Raw genomic sequence first — 19748 nt, forward strand, 5'->3', positions numbered from 1 at the left:
TGAAACGTCTGTGTCTGCAGCAGCAGCTGCGGTGGAGCCGCGCTGAAATGGAACAATATTATGTGATGTTATGGTATGTCCACAGGAACATATTATAGGCTGGAAGGCTAGCATGTCATATCACGCCACGTTGACAGACGACGATCACACTGAGATGAGTTTTGAGGGACAGAATAGGAACACTGAGGAAAACAGACAGATTAAACAGAAAGGATGGAACATTTACATAAATGTTGACACAGTGTTTTATTGGTTGTGTTGGGTTGGTTTGATTTATATGTAGCTGTAGGACATTCTTAGGTCCTACAATGGATACAATTAGGATTAAATGTAGTTGATTAAATAAAGACTGTCACACAATGTATTAAAAATAGCCTTTATATGATTACTTAAAGGAGAATTCCAGATGAATACTTTTTTTTTACCATTATCTCATGTTATTATATCCAATATCAAGGGGTAGAGGTGAAAAAACATCATCCAGCGCGCACTGCAGCTCCTGCACTGGGTCATACGCTAAATCGCTTATGATCACTTGGGAGGAAAAAAAACGACACTTCTGTCTTTCATAATGATCAAATACGATGCACTGCAGTGTTTTGTCCCAAAGGGGCTTCTGTAAAAAGGCGAACGAGCCTATGACCCAGCGTGCATGCTCTAGCTGAGCTAAGGAGCACTAGATGGATTTAGTTTCCTTCCCGCCTCTACCACTGGTCGTTGGATATAATAACACCAGATTGCGGTAAGAAAAGCACTGGTCCAGAATTCTCCTTTAATACTAGTACAAGGTAAATAAATGTGATCACAAGATCATTTTCCATTTCAACCAGCAAGGTCAATTATGGACTAGTACAGAGGCAGGGTGGACTATAAAACCCTTTAGTTATAATTCAGCTACCTATAACTACAGCTCAGGATTATATTGTGTGGATGAATGTGTGAAGAACATGTGAAGAACATGAACACAACGGACATGTGCAAAGATGGCACAAAGTTCACACTTATGAAGGCAGATTAACTACACGATTGTACAAAACAGATACACATATATACAGGTATACAGGTATACGCACAGTTTCACACAAAACCTTCTACTGCTCCTTATCTCCCTATACCTGAGCGATCTCCAGATTCAGAACTCCCTCTGTGAAAGTTAGGTTCGCGTCCGACTTGATCTCATGGCCATCTTTGGTCCACTTGGCAACGGTGTCCTTCTTGATGTTGCCGACCTTTAGAAAGGCAGTAATGTTACTTTTCTATCCGGAAAAGCATCTGTATCATTTTAGATTTATAGTGTATATATATATTACAAGCTCACAGCACATCTCTTTGTGCTGTGCTGCAAGCTTGTACATCTGCTATATAAAAATAATAATAATAATAATCATTTAGAACATAAATCTTCTCATCAGGGGGGAGGGGGGGGGGTCCTTGGCACAAAAAACTTTGAGAACCATTGAATTAAAAGTAATTTATAGAATCGGTCTTAATGGGTTAAGGTTTGACAGAATGATAGTAAATATTCTTCAATAAAGCATTATACTTATACAGCACAAAACATTTTGATAAACCTCTCACCTTGCATTTCAGAATTACACAGCATTCTGCGGTCACCTCGTAACTCATGTACTCAATAAAGTGAGGCCCTGTGACACGAAAAGCAGTCATTAATTTATGGTTTATATACACTTAATGCTATGGAAAATAAATAAATGCCATTGTGATGTGTCATACCTTGCTTCCTGTGCCATTCTTTCCTCTGGAATTCTGATTCCTTCTGCAGTTGCTTGAACACTGGAAGTAAAAAAAGAAAACAGTTGATGTTTGGTTCTTGTGATGAAATGTAACTAATTTGTTGTGCTAATATTTGTCTGGTATTTAATTTTTTTATTGAATCCTAGGGACGGTTTGTTGTGTACTGTTTATAGAGTGCTTTTACTGCCTCCTAGTGCTGAATTGTAAATTTAGTGCAACTGTGATGTATTGAGGTCTGTTTTACTGAATGGCATGTTTTGTAACTGTAATACCAAAAATTTAATGAAATAATTTAAATAGCTTTTCTTATTAATAATAAACAAATACACAACTGTGTAAGTAAACGCACGCGAGAGTACATCAAGTCACCCTTTACCTCGAAATGAGTTGACATTGACTATATACCACAGAGACAGCACAACAAATGGTCATCTAGCAGTATTGAAAGTTGAGTGAGATTGTGACAGGTGAGCATTACCATCTCCAATCAGCACCAAGCTGGACTGGGCGGTGGCTTTCCCATCCAGCATCTTGAAGGTGAAGGTTCCCTCGTCTGCTGGGGTCAGAGTCTCCATGATCATCTCAATCACGCCCGTGTTCTTGTCAAAGTTCATCTTGTATTTCTGCAAAACAACATCAACAACAAACATGTTTTACAGGTTTGACTCTCATATTTATTGGCGATGCTTAGATCAGGGGTCCTCAGAGCCTTAGAGGTCCTCAGAGTTATAAGGGGGCACCCCAAATCAGTTTTTTACATTAACCACTTGAGCATCCCTATTCAGGGAACGTTTGCCGAAAATAGAAGATGCACAAGCCCACAACTTGTGAGGTTGTAGATCTTCTATTTTTGGCAAAGAGGTTTGGTGTAGAGGGGGGAAAAAGCAGACCAGAAGTATCTACTGCACATTACATTTGAAAAAAAATTCAAAGTGTTACAGTACAGAATACAAAGTAAAATAAAATATCTGCATAAAACAACCTAAAAACTATGAAAAAAGAAGGAAGCAAGCAATGCTTTCTTAAAAAGGAAATTCTTTAGTCCTCTCTTAAAAGCATCAACAGAGCTCTAGGTTATGGATATTCCTTTGATACTCTCGGACGGACCTCTCCCGGGGAGACAACTTTGTTGTTGAACACATAGTCGATATTAGCGTTAGCCGATATCTTCTCTGCCTGGAGCCAGAAACGAACTCTGCCTTTCTCCTGTAGTTCCACCACCAGCTCTGTCTTCAAGGGAATAACTGGAAAGAAGAAGATGGAGCACAGTGGGGTTAGTTTCAACAAATATGAAGAAAAGGTAGACTCTGAACTAGGAATGGGACGTTAATCATTATTATCATTTTATCATGATACAAAAAAACACTCGCAATAATCGCAGAGATTTAAATTTATCTTGAAATTGCCCACTTGTTGAGCTGCAAATTCAGTACCACTTGAACCCACTATATGTGATAAAACGGATCTGTAAGGAGTATGCTCCTATTTCACTGTAGGCTACACAAATCGATTTGCCAAAAATAGCGAATCGAAGAATAGCGGGGAACACGTTACAACGCATTGTGAGCTTGTAGATCCCCCCCCCCCCCCCAGAATAGGGAAGTTCGATAATTGCAATTATTTTTGCCACAATAATGTATTTTCATATCGTCCCATCGCTACCTGGGACACATTCAACGAAAGGAGAAGTGGAACTCAAGTGTGGGGATACTCACCGGGGAACTTGTGGTCATGACTGATCACCAGCAACTTTTTCAACTCTGTAAAAAATGGTAAAATAAGTGCTGTTAGCAAAAGACAATAAATACACTGTCACATATTGTGAAGGGCAGATCATTCTTTTCACTGCCTTGTACCATAATAATACTTGCCAGAATGTGAACCTGGACATTTTGAGAACCCAGACATTTTGAGTACGCTAAGGTTTTATGTTAGAAATGTTGAGTATGGGTCCCCAGCATTTAGAAACTGCCGGATGCTAACTTGCATATGTTGGGCAATTTTCACAATTAGCATAATAAGCTGGGGTACCATTAACATCCTATATGAGGCAACATTTTCAAATTTTCATTTCCATTTCCATTGCAAGCATTAGTTTTGCACAAAATCACTCCTTGGGCAAAATTTGGCTATAGCCACTTTAAACACCCAAATGTGCTGACCTCATCATATTTGTGATGACAGCTATTCATGCAAAACAAATTCTTGCAATGGATTCAGAATCATGAAAACCCCCTAGTTTGACCCGTCCCATGCTACAGTACTTAAAGCATAATGAAACTTTGAAAATGTTGCCTTATATTAGATGTTAAAGGCCCCCCAGTATATTGTGCTAATTATTATTAAAATTGCCCATCATATATGCAAGTTAGCATCCAGCAGTATTTAAATGCTGGGGACCCATACTCAACATTTCTAACATTAGGGTACTCAAAATGTCCGGGTTCACAATGGGGCTCTATGGGCTGGCAAGTAGACTATAACACCTCAGTAACTACAAAGTGTACAGTACTACCCGATTTGGTTCGTGGTGGGCAACACGCTCTCATTAGCAAATCGTACAATGGATAATTAATGACCACACAATGAAAACGTGCGTAGAATTGCCAAATACGTAACATATTTACTGCCAATACTTAGATTTGAAATGGAATACATAATATATGTACTGGGGAAACGTAACAGGATTCTACAAGTATTGGCGGTAAATGTGTTACAGAACTTAATTACCGTACATATCCGCGACCTAACTTAATCTATGGACGTGTTCGTTGTGTGGTCATTACTTAATTTATTAAGGTTTTCGCAGTCGAGACCAGATTGTGGTGGGTGGATGTGTGGGGCTATTTTTTTTTCTTTTTTCTAAAGTTTTATCCCACGATTTTGTAACCCAGTTTTCTTTTCACCCAGTGCCAATTATCTAATGTAATCCTGGGCGCTACACTTCCTCTGCCAACCTGGGGGGGCAGCGGACTGACCTCATGCCTCCTTCTATGCATGAGGAGTCCAAGCTGCTTCTTTTCACCTGACAGAGGGGAATTTCCCCGGCCGGACGTAGCGCGTGGAAGGGACACGTTATTCCGACCAGTTCCTTTCCCCTCCATCAGGCGCCCCGGCTGGCCAGGGGGAGGTAGTTTTAGAGACCAGGATTACGGCATGTTTTTGTGAGGGTATCTACCCTAGGGGACACGGGGAGAACATGCTAACTCCACACAGAAAGGCCCTATCGTGGGGCTAGTTTTAATACCTTATTACATTACTACTGCTACCACTAACACTGCTAGACATACCGTCGTCTCTGGCAGAGTTCCAATGCCACATTAGACTAGTCCTAATAATAGTGCTGTGTACATACAGTACCCTCATCTGACTGACAGAAGAGAGTTCCAATACCACATTAGACGAGTCCTACTAATACTGCTGTACATACCCTCATCTGACAGAGAGTAGCTGGCAGAAGCACCATCGGTGTGAGTAACGAAACAGGCGTAAAGTCCAACGTCCTCCAAATCAGGAGACGCAAAAGCCAGCTTGGACCTATGGGGATGATGATACAGCACACGTTACGCCTGGAGTCCCTATTTTGGGCATGTCATTAGAGGGAAATATTTTCAGTAACAATTGCCTTTTTTCCTCCCTAAAATAGCTACTGTACAAGCTCACAGCTTGTAGATTTGCTATTTTAACTATTTGTATGCTGAAGTATATCGTAGCTGTGGGGCTGAAACCTCTTATCTCCTATCTTAATCAATCATACTACAAAAGTAGCAGATCTGTATGCGGCGACATTTCAAGCTTGCAGATCTGCTACTTGTTATTTTCTTATATGAATCCTGAAAAACATATTAGGTTTCCACATGACGGAGACAATAAGCTTCAATGCTGACTGAAGAGTCTCCATGAATACTAAAGTAGCAACAAACTCACTTGTTGCTACACAAGTAGCAACAAACTCACAAACTCACTTTCCCTTGGTGCTCGTGATGCTGACTCTGGTTGATTCTTCTGTGATGTCCACATAATTTTTTGACCACACGAATGCAGAGTCTCCTGTGACCTCACCGCACTCAAAGTTCAGAGATACCACACCGTCATCATCAACTTCCACAACGATCTCCTTGGTGCCTGAAATGCCAAGAAAGTTGACATACATACTCTACATACATCTCAATATACCGTATTTAATAATAACAAAATAGAATTTTGCTGCTACCACAGTACTACTGTTGCGGCTGTAGGCTGTTCAAAAGCCGTGAGCCGAGGAACTAAGCATGAGAGTATAAGAGACACTTGTATGACGCGCACGCAAAGGAATCAGATCCAGTCCAAGCTGTCAGTTTGACAATTTATTCTTCTCCGCAGCACAGGTAAGATACAACAGTTCCCAGCTAACTATTATATACTACCGGATGTTAAGATGCGTTGTTGCGGTCAACAGAAAATGTCGACTCCCAGCTCACCCCCTCTCCGTCCAAGTTCCTCAACTCTAGTGCCAGGTAAACGCTGTGTAGTTATTAGCGTGGCAGCGCCCAGCCCCAGTGATCACGCCCACCACCACTACCAGTGCAGTGCCCAATCTGTCCATTAACGTGACTCATACTCAAAACACATATAGATCACATTATGGCTCCTACAACTACTACTAGGCCTACTATTACTACTACTACTACTATGGTCATCATCATCATCCTTATCATCATAATGGTGGCTTTCACATATATTCTGAACCTCTTCATACCTGGTTTTGTCTGGGCCAGGACTGACTCTGTGGTTTCAGAGGTCTTGCCGACACCAGCCTTATTCTGTGCACGCACACGGAACACATACGATTCTCCCTCCTTCAGATTCTTAATCTGTGGATGAAAGATAACATTGTTTGGACCTGTGGCTCTCAAAGTGGGTTCAGGCGACCCCTAGGGTCCCCAAGTAAATGACTTATATTGTTTTTAGGAACTAAATGGACGCTTACAGGTCTGTAATCATGAAAGGTCTTTTCAGACAGGGAGTGACTGACGAGCAGAGTAATTCATTTTCAAAGAGAGACGTGCGTTTATTTTTGATGTGCGGAGAGAACAACGCCAGCGTCACTCGCTCCCTGTCTGAAAGGACCTTAAGAGTGCACAAATGGACCCCATACGAAAACAGTAAACAAACCAACATATAGTATAAGCGTACCACCTGTTTCTCAATTGCACTTAATGCAGGGGGAAGCAGGACATTGCGTCATTGAAAACGAGCGCTTCCAAACCCTGACACCCGGAATTTCTTATGGATTTTTATGAAATAAAAACTTTGTAGATAACTTTTGAGGATAATTCAAGCATTTTGTACAGCTGCAATGTTGGTGAGTTTAACGTTGTTTAATACAAACAGGACTTTTCTGTTTGGGTGTGTGGGCTGTCATGTCATGGGTAGAAAGTAGTTTTTTTCCCACTCAGTAAGCGTTCCCGAATAACTAAGTACAAAGATGTCACACGGATAGCCTCCATATTTAAGGACTTTTAAGACCTTTCTAATAAAAAATAAAATAAAATAAAATAAAAGATTACCGGTACTTCAAAAGATGGCCAAATGGTAAAATATTACCTAAGAAAGTGCAAATAGCCGTTTATCTTCTACATGTGAGCTGGCAAATCACACACACACTGGAACCACTAGTTTAGATGACACAGCTGCTGTTGCTGTGGACCGGAGGACAATGGATTGGGGGAGGAGGGCAGTGACCTTCAGGAAGCTCTTCTCGGTGGCCTTGTCGTTGACTCCTCTCCAGGCCTCGAACGGAGCCTCCGCCTCCTTGATGTCAATGTAGAAGCCGTTGATGGGGTCGCGACCCTGGTACACGGGGGGTTTGAACAACAACGTCATGGAGTCTCCGCGCACCTCCCTGATCTGCAGATCATGAGGCGGTCCTGTGTGTTCCGTCAGAGACAGAGAGCAGAACGCATGTCGGTGTTGAGATGAATGCTATGACATTGCAGATCATTCATATACAGTACAGTACTGTATATTGTGCAGTATATCGTCTCTGTCAGGTGGAAACCTCATACTGTATGTCCAAAACTGTTACTTACTTTTCAGGATTCAATTTCAAACACAGCAAAAGTAGTCGCATTTCGAGCTTGTGGATCTGCTTCAGTAGGGGGTTTCTGCCCGACAGCAACGATATACAATGTGTGTGTGTGTGTGTGTGTGTGTGTGTGTGTGTGTGTGTGTGTGTGTGTGTTTGTGTGTGTGTGTGTGTGTGTGTGTGGGTGTGTGTGTGTGTGTGTGTGTGCGTGTGCGTGTGGTTGTGTGTGTCACCTGCGTGCCCACATGCGTCTACTGTATATGTGTGCTTGTGCTCACTATGGTTTACTGTATGTATTATGAAACCAAAGACAACAGCCACTGGTAGCAGCCAGTACCCACCTGGCACAGCGATGGTCCACTCCTCACACAGGAAGGTGTCACTGGGCAGAGAGGGGATGCCCACACCGGCCATGTTGGCGGCTCTCACCTGGAACTGATACTTGTGGTTCTCCTTCAGGTCAGCCACCTGGACAGACAGACGGACAGACAGACACATGCAGGCGTCAAAGCATCAAAGTATATTTTTTCTTCCAACCTCTGAATGGATCAACGTGAAGCTGACACACATCAGAGTTTCCCAAAGAGTGGGTCGGGACCAGGGGGGCAGTCAGACAGATATTTTGTGAAGCCACTAAGGAAATCGGGACTTCCTGAAAGTTCATATAATGGCTGTCATTGGGCCCAAAAAAACCCATATCTCCATAGAAGTCCATGTATTTGGGCCCAACTTCACCTAGACTGTATTACCTAAATAAACATGGTCATGAATACTTTCTGCTTTGTCTTGTCTTGTTTAAAAAAAAAAAAAAAAACATGATTCTGTAATTCATTGTTGTAAATGAAAATTTAAATGAAATCTGCATTATCAATAAATAAATCTTAAAAAAAAAATGAATACTTTCTGCTTCCAGTCACTAGTTTAAAGTCTAATTTCTCATGTCATAATATTCTTTTGGAAAATTATGGTCCCATTTATTTAAATTAAATTAAATTACCATGAAGTCGTGTATGTTCTGAGGGGCGTGGCCCTAAAAGATTTTCCAAAAGAATGTTGTACATAAAACATCCAAAGAAATGCCATAAAAAAGACGTTTCGCAAAATAAACTAGTTTATCAAATTTCTCCTTTGGGTCTCGAGCTACAGAGGTTTGGGAAGCACTGCATCAGAGGGTATTAGAACATTAGAACAGTGGTTCTATTAGAAAAGTGGTGTCCGGGGGACACCCAGCTAAATCTGTTGAACCAAAGTGCTCACTGTGAGCTTGTAAATCCAACTCAGAACTTGTATGGGTGTCCCCCTGGCACAAAATATTTTCAGGTGGGGGTCTCCGGCCAAATACAAAATGTACTTGTGGGTCCTTGGTGTGAAAAATCACACTCATGTGACTGTGAAGTGAGGGGCGCCCAGATCTTTTGTGAAAAATGAAATAAATGTATTATAAGATGTACTTATATCAGCGAGGCATTGGCAAAACATTTCATCAAACTATCCTAAACAAACTGGTAATCCAGTCTGGCAGTGTGCCGCGGGTTCGACTCCCGATCCTGAGGCCTTTACTGCATGCCACCCCCCCCATCTCTCTCCCCATTTCCTGTCCGATACGGTCTATCCCTCTATAAAAAATATAAAAAAATAAAGGTGAAAGCCACACAAAAGAAGTCCATAGACTTGGCTGCCACATGACGTCATATCGGAAAGCCATGCATTGGAGGGGCTCAAAAATGCTTAGCATGTGTGACTCACCCTGTAGGCTCTGTCGCTGACAGCCTTGATGTTGGCCTCGTGCCACTTCCCCACCACTTTGTCGATGACCTCGCGGTAATCCACAAAGTAGCCGGTGATGTCGGCGCCGCCAATGGACGTGGGCTGCTTCCACGCCAGCACCATGGAGTCACGCACGCACTCCAGCACGCTGATTCCATAGGGAGGGGTAGGCGTTGCTGGGGTACAGTGGAGGGGACACGCATTAACACCATGATGATGATACAATTATGACATTATCAGTATGACGTAATGTGAGACTGAAGCTTTAATCATTGTTTGAAAGGATTTACCATAATAATGCATTTCATGTTCAGGGCTGAGAGTTAAAGACAACATGTTTTGTTTTGTTTTATCAAATACCTCAATACTGATATTGTGACAATTTTTTGAGATTTGTGAGATTGGGGCTTTCACAAAAATATTTTGACAATGACTTTTTCTTCTTCTTGCCTATATAATAACTGGGTAAAGGCAAAACATAGAGGTAGAACATTCAGGCCTTTAAAACCAAGAAAAAGACAATGCCATGTCATTTTATAACGATATCCAACATCTGAGACATCCGATATCTATCCCAATATCAATATAATATTGATATTTTACCCAGCCCTAACACTAAGCATCATAACTTTACTTAATATATGTACAGTAGCTTCAGTGTTCCATTAACTTTTCCATTTCACTGCAAGAACTGTCACTGTCACAGTCACAGTATTTCTCATATGTATTATGAAGACAGTAATAAATAGCCAATACTTATATACTTATATATATACTTATATATGCCAATACTTATATATAACTTATAATATAACCTGACTTTTATCAAACCACATAATTGAACTGCTTTGTAAACCTTTGACCCTTTTTATTCCACTGTAATTTGCATAGTAATGCTAATATCATAATGACTGAAGTGATGATAATTAATTAGGGTTGGGATCATTTAGAATGATAACGGTTACGGTTCCTTAACGATTCCTTCATAATGGTCTGGTACCTTAACGGTTCCCTTTAACAATTCCTATATTAAAAAAATAAAATCTATATAATGTTGGCCTTCAGTATAATGTTTGATAAACACTGATTACATTTTTACATACAATTCAATTTTGCAGACAATATTGCATAAATATTATTGCAGTGGCTCTCAAAGTGAAGGTACAAATGGTCTGTAACTCTGAGAGTGTACAAATGGAAGGATCCATTTGGTTCCATTTGTACACTCTCAGAGTTATAATTAAAAAGGTTTGAGCTCTATGCCGATTTATCAATTAAATTAGCCTGTTGAATGCGAACGGAATAGTCACAGGTCTCTGATATTCGCCCCTATTTAGGGAAAGGGGCATGGCCGAAGGATGTGAGGGGCTTGATAGGGTAGCCTACATCACAAAAAGGTTCAGGCCACGCGTCCTCAGTTCATGTTGTGGTTTGATGACCCACTTTGTCAAGGGCAGGGTTGTGATTGGCTGGCTCCTGCTGCTGTGTCATAGCATGTGTATTAATGTGCTCTGATTGGTCCTCTAAAGGAGCCAGCCTTAAGTTAAGGGATAGTAGTTAGGATAGTAGATAGTATATTGGGGATAGTAGATTGATTGATTGATTGAATACTTTTTTTAACAGCTTGCAAATAGTACAGCGGTACGATTTTACAATGATTGTTAACAGGACAACACAAAAGGCCCTGTGGGGATGGTTTCCATTGTGGTCCTGTGTATTCAATTCATCAAGACAGTTAATACAGTGAGGCTGTGCGACAGTGATGTGGTGGCCAGCAACACATCTAAAGGATGTGACTGTTAAAGCTAATCTTAACTGTTGTTTGACAGTGACTTACCTTTGAAAAACAGGCCTAACAGTCCAGTACTTAATTACATTATATATTAGGCAGTGGATATTAAGCTGTCAGACGGAATTGGTGAAGCAAACGTCCTAAGATGTCGGGATCATCAAACCCATAATACACATAACCATAACTAAACTTAACCTAATTATATTCTCAATCTGCAATCAACCTGTAAGTGTGATTGCCCCAGGGACCAGGACAATTAATTTGATTTAATGTAATTTGCAGAGGGTCCAATGGCTGAATATCCACTACTTATATTTTATGCAACTTCCCTGCATGTGAATATGAAAAAGTCAAACTTCCCAAATCGGTACAGTATACCTAGACAGACATTGCTCTTAGAAGACAAAAGGGGAAAAAAGTGAAGACAGATTTAAGGGAAGTAAAGGGATATATAGAGCGATTACATGTCAAAGTAGTATTTATTTTCTCAGATTTGATGAAGAAGGGGGGTTTGGCGTCTGGTGGACACTTGTTCTCACCTTTGGAGTCCATCCCGGGCATCTCTTTCCCCTGTTTAGCGGAACCGCCGTCTACCGGCAACTTACGTGCTTGTCCGCCGTCGGCCAGGGGCTCTGCTGTGGCTGATGTGCCTACAGCAGCCTGATCCTTGACCTGGGCTAAGGAGGGCTTGTCCCTGACAGTGCGGTTATTAAGCGGCTCAGAACTAGAGCCTGACATGGAGTCTGTGACCGAGTCATTCCCCACCACCGTGACAAGGTCGGGGGCGAAGGTCACGCTGCCTCTCTTGGCCACCTCCTTGCATTTACCCTCCACCGCGCCGGTCACAGACTCTGAGAGGCCCGGACCCTTGGGCCTGGCCCCTGCCCATGTCACAGTGTCAGTTTGAGCCCTGGGCTTGTTGTTGGTCATAGTGTCAGGGGTGGGGGGGTACTGGACGGTCGCATGCGTGCCCGTCCAGCAGTGTGCTGGCCCGTGCTCGGTTAGTCCACCCACGTAAACCCCCGGCCCCATCTCCGGCAACACACCGTGATGAATACCGCCCCCTACAGGAGTTTTATAGCAAGAGAGAAAAAGCAAAAGAGGGGCTATTTTAGACGGGCACTTTTCGGATCCGTTCACCAAGACAGCTTCATTTGTAAATCGCACACCATTCAAGAGCTACATTAGGAAAGAGAACAAGCAGAAGAAGAAAGAAAATATTATCATTCATAGCAACATATCGTTAGTGTCGGGCAGAAACCTCATATCCCCTTTTCTTAGATTTATGTCCTACTTCATCCTACGAAAGTGTCACACTATAGCAGTGAAATAGCCGATCTACAAGCTCACAACACCTCGCACTACGAGGCGTTGTGAGCTTGTAGATCGGCTATAGTCCAGTATTAAGCTGATTTTTTATCTTCAATATATCCTGGATAACAGACAAAAAGTTGCCTGGAATTGTCTGAGGGGAAGTTTAGAAAATGAAACACTTGGCCATAGCCACCCAAATGTGATGACCTCATCACATTTGTGATGACGGCTATTAGCCCAAGGATTTTTTTGTGCAAAACTAACACCTGGATCAGCATCATGAAAACCCCCTAGTTTGACATGTCACATGCTACTTAAAGCAAAAGGAAATCTAGAAATGATTTGCCTTATAGGATGTCTATGGTGGTCATACTGTACAGGCCATATTCTAAACTTTCCCCTCAGACAATTCCAGGCAACTTTTTTTCTGTTATTCAGGATATATTGAAGATACAAAATCAGCTGAGTTTGTTTTTTTGCAATTAGTTTGAGGTTGATCCTGTATTTTCCATAGATTTCCTGAACTATATTTTCACTAGTTTGAGTCGTTTGGGAAAAAAATTATAATAACAAAGGAACGCTGTTGGACATATGAGGTTTCCGCCCGACAGCGACGATATCAAATACAATACAATGTCTTCATCTGATGATGTGAGGCATGAAGACAGGATTATCAAGTGACATCTATGGCAGGATGTCGCTTGGCACCATAGACTACACCGCAGCCATTTCTCTCTTAATTACATCATGCTCACCTTATGAGGTACTAAGTAAGAGGATGGCTATGGTGTAACCATGGACAATTAGGGTTTATGACAAGGCGACGGGCACATGAAGCATGGAAGTCAATTTGCGTGTATGTGTGTGTGTGTGTGTGTGTGTGTGTGTGTGTGTGTGTGTGTGTGTGACTGTGTGTGTGACTGTGTGTGTGTGTGTGTGTGTGTGTGTGTGTGTGTGTGTGTGTGTGTGTGTGTGTGTGTGTGTGACTGTGACTGTGTGTGTGTGTGTGTGTGTGTGTGTGTGTGTGTGTGTGTGTGTGTGTGTGTGTGTGTGTGTGTGTGTGTGTGTGTGTGTGTGTGTGCACGCGTGTGCGTGTGTGTGCGCGCGTGAGTGTGTGTAAAACGCTAACTTTAAGAATCATGAATTTCAATACATTTGATGTTTAAAGTTAAACTGAAAATATGAACATATTACATATTAGTGTAATAGCCAAAAAAGACGCTTAATAGTTACCATAGCAAGAATTTTGAACTAGTTAAACTCTGTTTGTGTTCTTTCTGTTCTGTGCATACTTAGGAATACATAGAGTTCCTTAGGGGAAGGAGCACAAAGCTGTCCAGAGAAGCCTGATACTTTGTTGTACTGTATGACGATTGTGAGCTTGTAGATTGGCATGCGACTAAAGCATTAGCTGTGTTGGTCAGTGCAGGGAGACAAAATGGAGCAACATGAATGCAGGGATCAGTTGGAATGCATACGTAAGAGGAGATCATGCAGGCCCGAGAAAGACTTAGTAGTACTATTGCTCTGTTTCATGTAGTCTATCTATCTATCTTCTGTATCTATGTATATTATCACTGACTGTCTGGAGGATTACCAATTATAAATAAATAAAATCACACTCGCGTCCTCACTTTTCTGTCCTCACTTTGTATCCTCAAATCCGTGGTACACACAGACACAGAAAGCTGGCTATATGATACCTGATGATACTTCCCATAGACAGCCCATTCGTCCGACAGGTGGTACGCATGGGCCGTTGAGTGATATTCAACGAGCGCTTCCAAACTCCAACACCCGTGTGAACTGAGTGGTGCAACTCCCCTCTTTCACCCCCCCCCCCTCCCCTCTCTCTCTCTCTCTTTCACTCTCTCTCTCTCTCTCTCTCTCTCTCTCATTAGCAGCCAAAGTGCAGCACTATCTCTCTCTGTTTCTGGCAAACAGCGCCCCTACTGGTACTAATTGTCATACTCGTGCTCACAGTCACATAGGTGGGTTAACGTCACATAGGCGGGTGAACACGGACATTGCTGTTCCTTGGAGTGGTTGCACCACTCAAAAAAATCACATGCAAGGAATTTCTTGACAGGAAGTACACACTAAACCCAAGCGTTTTGGTTATAAACACTTATTTGTAACACTTTTTAAACGTGTCACAGTGTTTAGATTATAAACAGAAGAACATGTTTAATCGCCAGTAACACTTTTTATACACATAACACGTGTTTAGTTTTTACAATCAAAGTCAGTCATATAGGTGTTTAGAATTCAAACACTAGGTGTTCTCGTGAGGTGTTTGAGTGAACTTGTGTTCTACTGTATTTTATGACCTACGGTGGATTTTTATGAAACAAACACAGTACAGATTGAAAGAGGATAATTCAAGCTTTCACTACAGTTTAATATAATTAGAGAGGACTTTTCTGTTTGGATGAATGGCCCATATAGGGCCCATATAGGGCTGTGCCCGACATCACACTACTGACGTATGTGGGTCAAATATGGACATGCCTGATGTCTGTTGTGTGTGTGACGTCAACGCAGAACTTGATCAGAGTGAGAAAGAGAGAGCGACTCGTGAGAGAGACAATTAAGAGGGGGAGGGAGGAAGAGAAAGGGAAAAAGATAGCCTATTATATCCACTTACAGCCATTGGTGTGTAACAAAACCTGAACACACTGATCGACGCATTGCTTTGTGACTTGTTGTCAGTGTAATAACACTAATACACACATTTCTGCTTGTAATAATTCATACATTTGAGTGGTTTAATTTGAATTCAGTTATGTGAATGAAAAGTTCCAACATGAGCAATACTACTAGGTTAGTGTGGTGAAAAATAAAACAAACGCAAATGCAAATCAAAGCCATTATAGTGGGAATGGTGTAAGACCATCTGTGGGGGAGGGGGGGTGTACCTTTAACAAGGGTGGGGGTTGCCGACACGTATCGTGTCCAGGATAGGAAAGGGGTGTGGGTGGTGCACGTGACAGCGGAACGGACGCAAGGTTGGGTTGGTTGGTTTGCAACAACCAATGAGTTGGGTCGTGCCGACCCAAATTAGAGGAAGTCTACAAGTCCTGACCCTGATCCCACCTCCGGTTGAGCAGGGGGGAGGGGGGTAGAGGTGGCAGCATGGGCGGGTGGGGCGGGTGGGGTACATGACAGGTGCATAATAACGTGGCGTGACTAGGTAGCGGACGGAGTGGAAACCATGTGAAACAAGAACATATAAAAGTGTAGAGATGGTACAGTTGAAGACATACTGTATCTCAATGTCTCAATGGACAGGAAAAGACATTGGCAGCCGACGTAAAGACATACTGTATATTATGGAGTATGGAAACACTGTAAGAAATACTGTTCCAGAAATCAAACTTTCCTTTAAGCAATATAGCTTAATATAAAACATAAATGGCATAAATATAGGTTTATAGCCTATTATTCCAATGCATGAACCTGAATTCAACTATTGTAAATAATGGAACATTTAAAGAAAGAAAGAAAGAAAGAAAGAAAGAAAGAAAGAAAGAAAGAAAGAAAGAAAGAAAGAAAGAAAGAAAGAAAGAAAGAAAGAAAGAAAGAAAGAAAGAAATCTATTTTGTATTACATAATTATATATTATTAAAACAATTACCGGTACTTTATGTATTTACAGTACTTGTTCTGGTCAACAACACACTGGACATGAGGTCATTTTTGAGTGCGGCTGAAAATGCATTCTGGGTCTCATTATCTGTGCGTATCTGATCCTATCAGCCTTACCCTCTTGTGTGAAGCAGTCCAGACCTTTTCACTCTACTCACCGATAGCAGCCTTGACCTCAACAGGCTCAGACTCCGGGGAACAGTCACTGATCCCAGCGGCGTTCAGTGCTCTCACCCTGAACACATAGGTTGCTCCCGTCTTCAGGCCATGGCAGATAAACCTGAACACATTGGAACACACAAGTTTACACGTTGAGAAGAACATTCTGTTCAATCCAATTTGGCACCAGAAATCACGTACAATGTATAGATTGTTACGAATACGAGAAAGTTCGCCCAAAAACATGTTTGCCCCGGGCCGGGTCAAATCCAGTGACCTCGGAAAGGTCGCCACCAGGTATTCATGAACGTAACTAGCCTCAATAAACCTGGCTATATTCATAAACTTAACCTCAATACAACTATGCCTAAACTTAACCTCAGTAAAACTAATCCTGCCTAATCCTAGACTGATTCCAAAACGTACCCTCAGTAAAACTATGCATAACCACCCTAAACGTAACCTTAACCTCAGTAAAATGACGCAAGAACACCAGAACCGCTGGGGGCTAGCGGTTCTGCCAAGAAAAACTGTGTTTTGGGGTGATGGAGTGTTGCAGATATTACCTGGTACCCTTAACAGGTTTGTTGTTGCAGGGCTCCCAGACGTCACTGCCCACGATGCTGCACTCGATGTAGTATCCGACCAGCTCCTGGGCATCTATGGACTTCTCCCAGGAGACCACCACTGATGTGTCTGTGTTTCTGGTTGGCACCACGCTGCCCGGGGCCGATGGGATAGCTGTGGATAGGAAAAAGACGGTTAGGAGCAACAAAATGATTGATGATATGATAGAGTTGTTCCAATACCAGTATCAGTAATGCTGCCAATACTGCCTAAAATGATGCAGTATCGGTATGCCAGTCTGTGCCGATCCGATACCACGTCATTTATCACATGTGTATGTAATTTACAGTAATCAATTATTTTTAATTCTTCAGTTGATGTTGCGCATACTGTTCAGTGTTCTTGAATTTGTATCTATTCCATCAGTGGTTCTCCTATCTTTAAATTTCAAGGAGCCCCATAACTCTGAGAGTGGACCCTTGGAGGTCCATTTGGTTCTCATTTGTACACCCTTAGAGTCCCTGAGAGTCCCTGGACCACACTTTGAGAACCACTGTCCTAGATTTCATAACATTACTCACTGGTATCGGGTCAATACGGAGTCCCACTCGCTGTTAGATCTGCCCCCTCCACTGAGAGTCTTAAGTGCACTTTATAGGATACGTTCTCCGTACTGCCTTTTAACTGCTCTCTTGTTTCTCTTGTCTACTGTACCATAACTATGCATTGTTTTTTTTTCTTCTATTTTTTTATTTTTATTGTTTCACTGATGTATTGTATTGCACTGTATCGAATTGTTTTCTTTGACCTGTGAAGCACTTTGGTACGATGAGAGTCGTTTTTAAATGTGCTATACAAATACAATTGATTTGATTTGATTTGATTTGATTTGATTTACCGATCCGATACCGATACTGGTATCGGGTCGATACTTGATACGCTGGTTATGGAACCGGTATCGGGAAAGGAAAAAATGTCATCGGTACGTCTGATGCAAATGACTCCTCCTCACCCAGAATGTCGCCGACAGTGGTGGGCTCGGTGGGGGCCGAGGGCTCCCCGACGCCAGCGGAGTTACAGCAGCGCACCCGGAAGCTGTAGGACTTTCCCTCGGCGAGGTCGAACAGGGCGAAGCGAGGAGATTTAACCGGCAGCTCCGTGTTCACTCTCTGCCAGGTGTCTGTGCCAGCGACACACTGAAACAACATCAGGACTGAAGAATCAGTGAGGTATAATGTAACTAAGTACATTTACTCAAGTACTGTACTTGTTACTTGAGTACACACGGTTCTGCACAATGAGTACTTTCTACTTTTGTACTTTTTGTAAATTTAGAATTTCAGACTTTTACTTATAACATTTCTGCATTGCAGTATCGATACTTTTAGTAAAACATTTTTAATAGTACTTTTTCCATCACTGAGAATCAACCATCATCATATACAATACATATTATAATTGTTATCATCATGTCCACACTGTACAGACAATTTCTGTAAGGCTTCGGCAAACTTTACCTTTTCCACATAGTACATGATGCCCTCGTTGCCTTTCTCGCCCGGTGGCTTCCAGCTCAGCACCACGTAGTTTTTGGTGGCCTCGTTCACCTGCAGATCATGTGGCTTGCTAGGAACCACGCTCTCTGACAGGGACAAGAGAGACGCATTAAGATTTAGCTTCTTTATTTTTTACGGCTTACGCCTTTTATTAGTTCTTTGAAGGGACAGTAGGCTGACAGGAAACGGGAGAGATGGGGGACATGCAGTAAAGGCCGTGTCGGGCTCGGGAGTCGAACCCGCGGCACACTGCGACTGGATTACCAGTCGGGTGCCCAGACGGTTACGCCACCGCCTGGGCCAAGATTTAGCTTATTTAATTTTTCTTTAATAGCGATAAGGATGGAAATCATTCAAAGGTCTTGAATCCCTTTGGAGTTCTATTATATCCTACCTGCAGGCTCCTCCTCTGTGACAATGATCTGACCAGTCCAAGGAGCAGATGTACCTTAAGGGCAAGACACAGGTGTCAGAAGATTACTATATCGTGCTAAAAACATGAAAGATTGAGACATTTACTTACATAAAATAAATTAGAATGATTATTAGGGACGGTACAGCACTTAGAGCTGCATTCCGATGTATGAAAAAAGTGCTATATAAAATATAAATAAAGCTCATAACATGCAGAAACATATGGACATTGGGCAGTGTGGGGGCGGTTCAACACTAAGACCTGCCACCGGTACCTCTCATGCGGGCCTTGTCAGCCGGGTCCATGGCAGCCACTGGCTCAGAGGCTCTGGAGGGGCGACTCATGCCGCTGTTGTTGACAGCTCGCACGCGGAACATGTACGATCGTCCTTCCACCAGGCCCGTCACCGGGAAACGGGCATATTTGACCGGGGTGTCATTGCACTGGGTCCAGTGGTTGGTGCCGACCTCGCATCTGAGACACAACGAGGAAACAGATTGCACACATTCAAGCAGACGTTCAGCAGTATACGTTCCTGCGTTCTCAGTCGAGGGGATTAGACAGGCAAAGGATTCTGTTCTGTTGTATTAGCCTTGGATTTTCCCTTTTTCTCTGAGTATAACATTTGTTTCAGTCGGCATACTGTATTTTTCAAGCATTTCATGACTGAGAATGGAATTTCATTCAAAAGACTATGACTAAATATAC

At 42.2% G+C, this 19748-nt stretch overlaps 1 protein-coding gene across 4 annotated transcripts in view; it reads right to left on the reverse strand.

Moving 5' to 3' along the window:
* The window catches only part of myom1b (myomesin 1b), a 50113-nt gene that overhangs the window by 5367 nt on the left and 24998 nt on the right, over positions 1-19748 (reverse strand). For all 4 annotated transcript variants that reach the window (XM_083778017.1, XM_083778019.1, XM_083778018.1 and 1 more), the window contains 18 exons: positions 19315-19514; positions 19020-19073; positions 18587-18711; positions 18082-18265; positions 17069-17243; positions 16502-16623; positions 9569-9765; positions 8164-8290; positions 7480-7664; positions 6494-6608; positions 5721-5880; positions 5186-5292; positions 3471-3515; positions 2863-2999; positions 2234-2378; positions 1735-1794; positions 1579-1646; positions 1116-1229 (listed from right to left, as the gene is read on the reverse strand). In XM_083778017.1, coding sequence (XP_083634143.1) covers positions 1116-1229; positions 1579-1646; positions 1735-1794; positions 2234-2378; positions 2863-2999; positions 3471-3515; positions 5186-5292; positions 5721-5880; positions 6494-6608; positions 7480-7664; positions 8164-8290; positions 9569-9765; positions 16502-16623; positions 17069-17243; positions 18082-18265; positions 18587-18711; positions 19020-19073; positions 19315-19514 — 2320 coding nt within the window. The remainder of the gene's footprint in view (positions 1-1115; positions 1230-1578; positions 1647-1734; positions 1795-2233; positions 2379-2862; positions 3000-3470; positions 3516-5185; positions 5293-5720; positions 5881-6493; positions 6609-7479; positions 7665-8163; positions 8291-9568; positions 9766-16501; positions 16624-17068; positions 17244-18081; positions 18266-18586; positions 18712-19019; positions 19074-19314; positions 19515-19748) is intronic.

This window comes from Protomyctophum parallelum (assembly GCF_964188405.1).
Source record: "Protomyctophum parallelum genome assembly, chromosome: 12".
Lineage (NCBI taxonomy): Eukaryota > Metazoa > Chordata > Actinopteri > Myctophiformes > Myctophidae > Protomyctophum > Protomyctophum parallelum.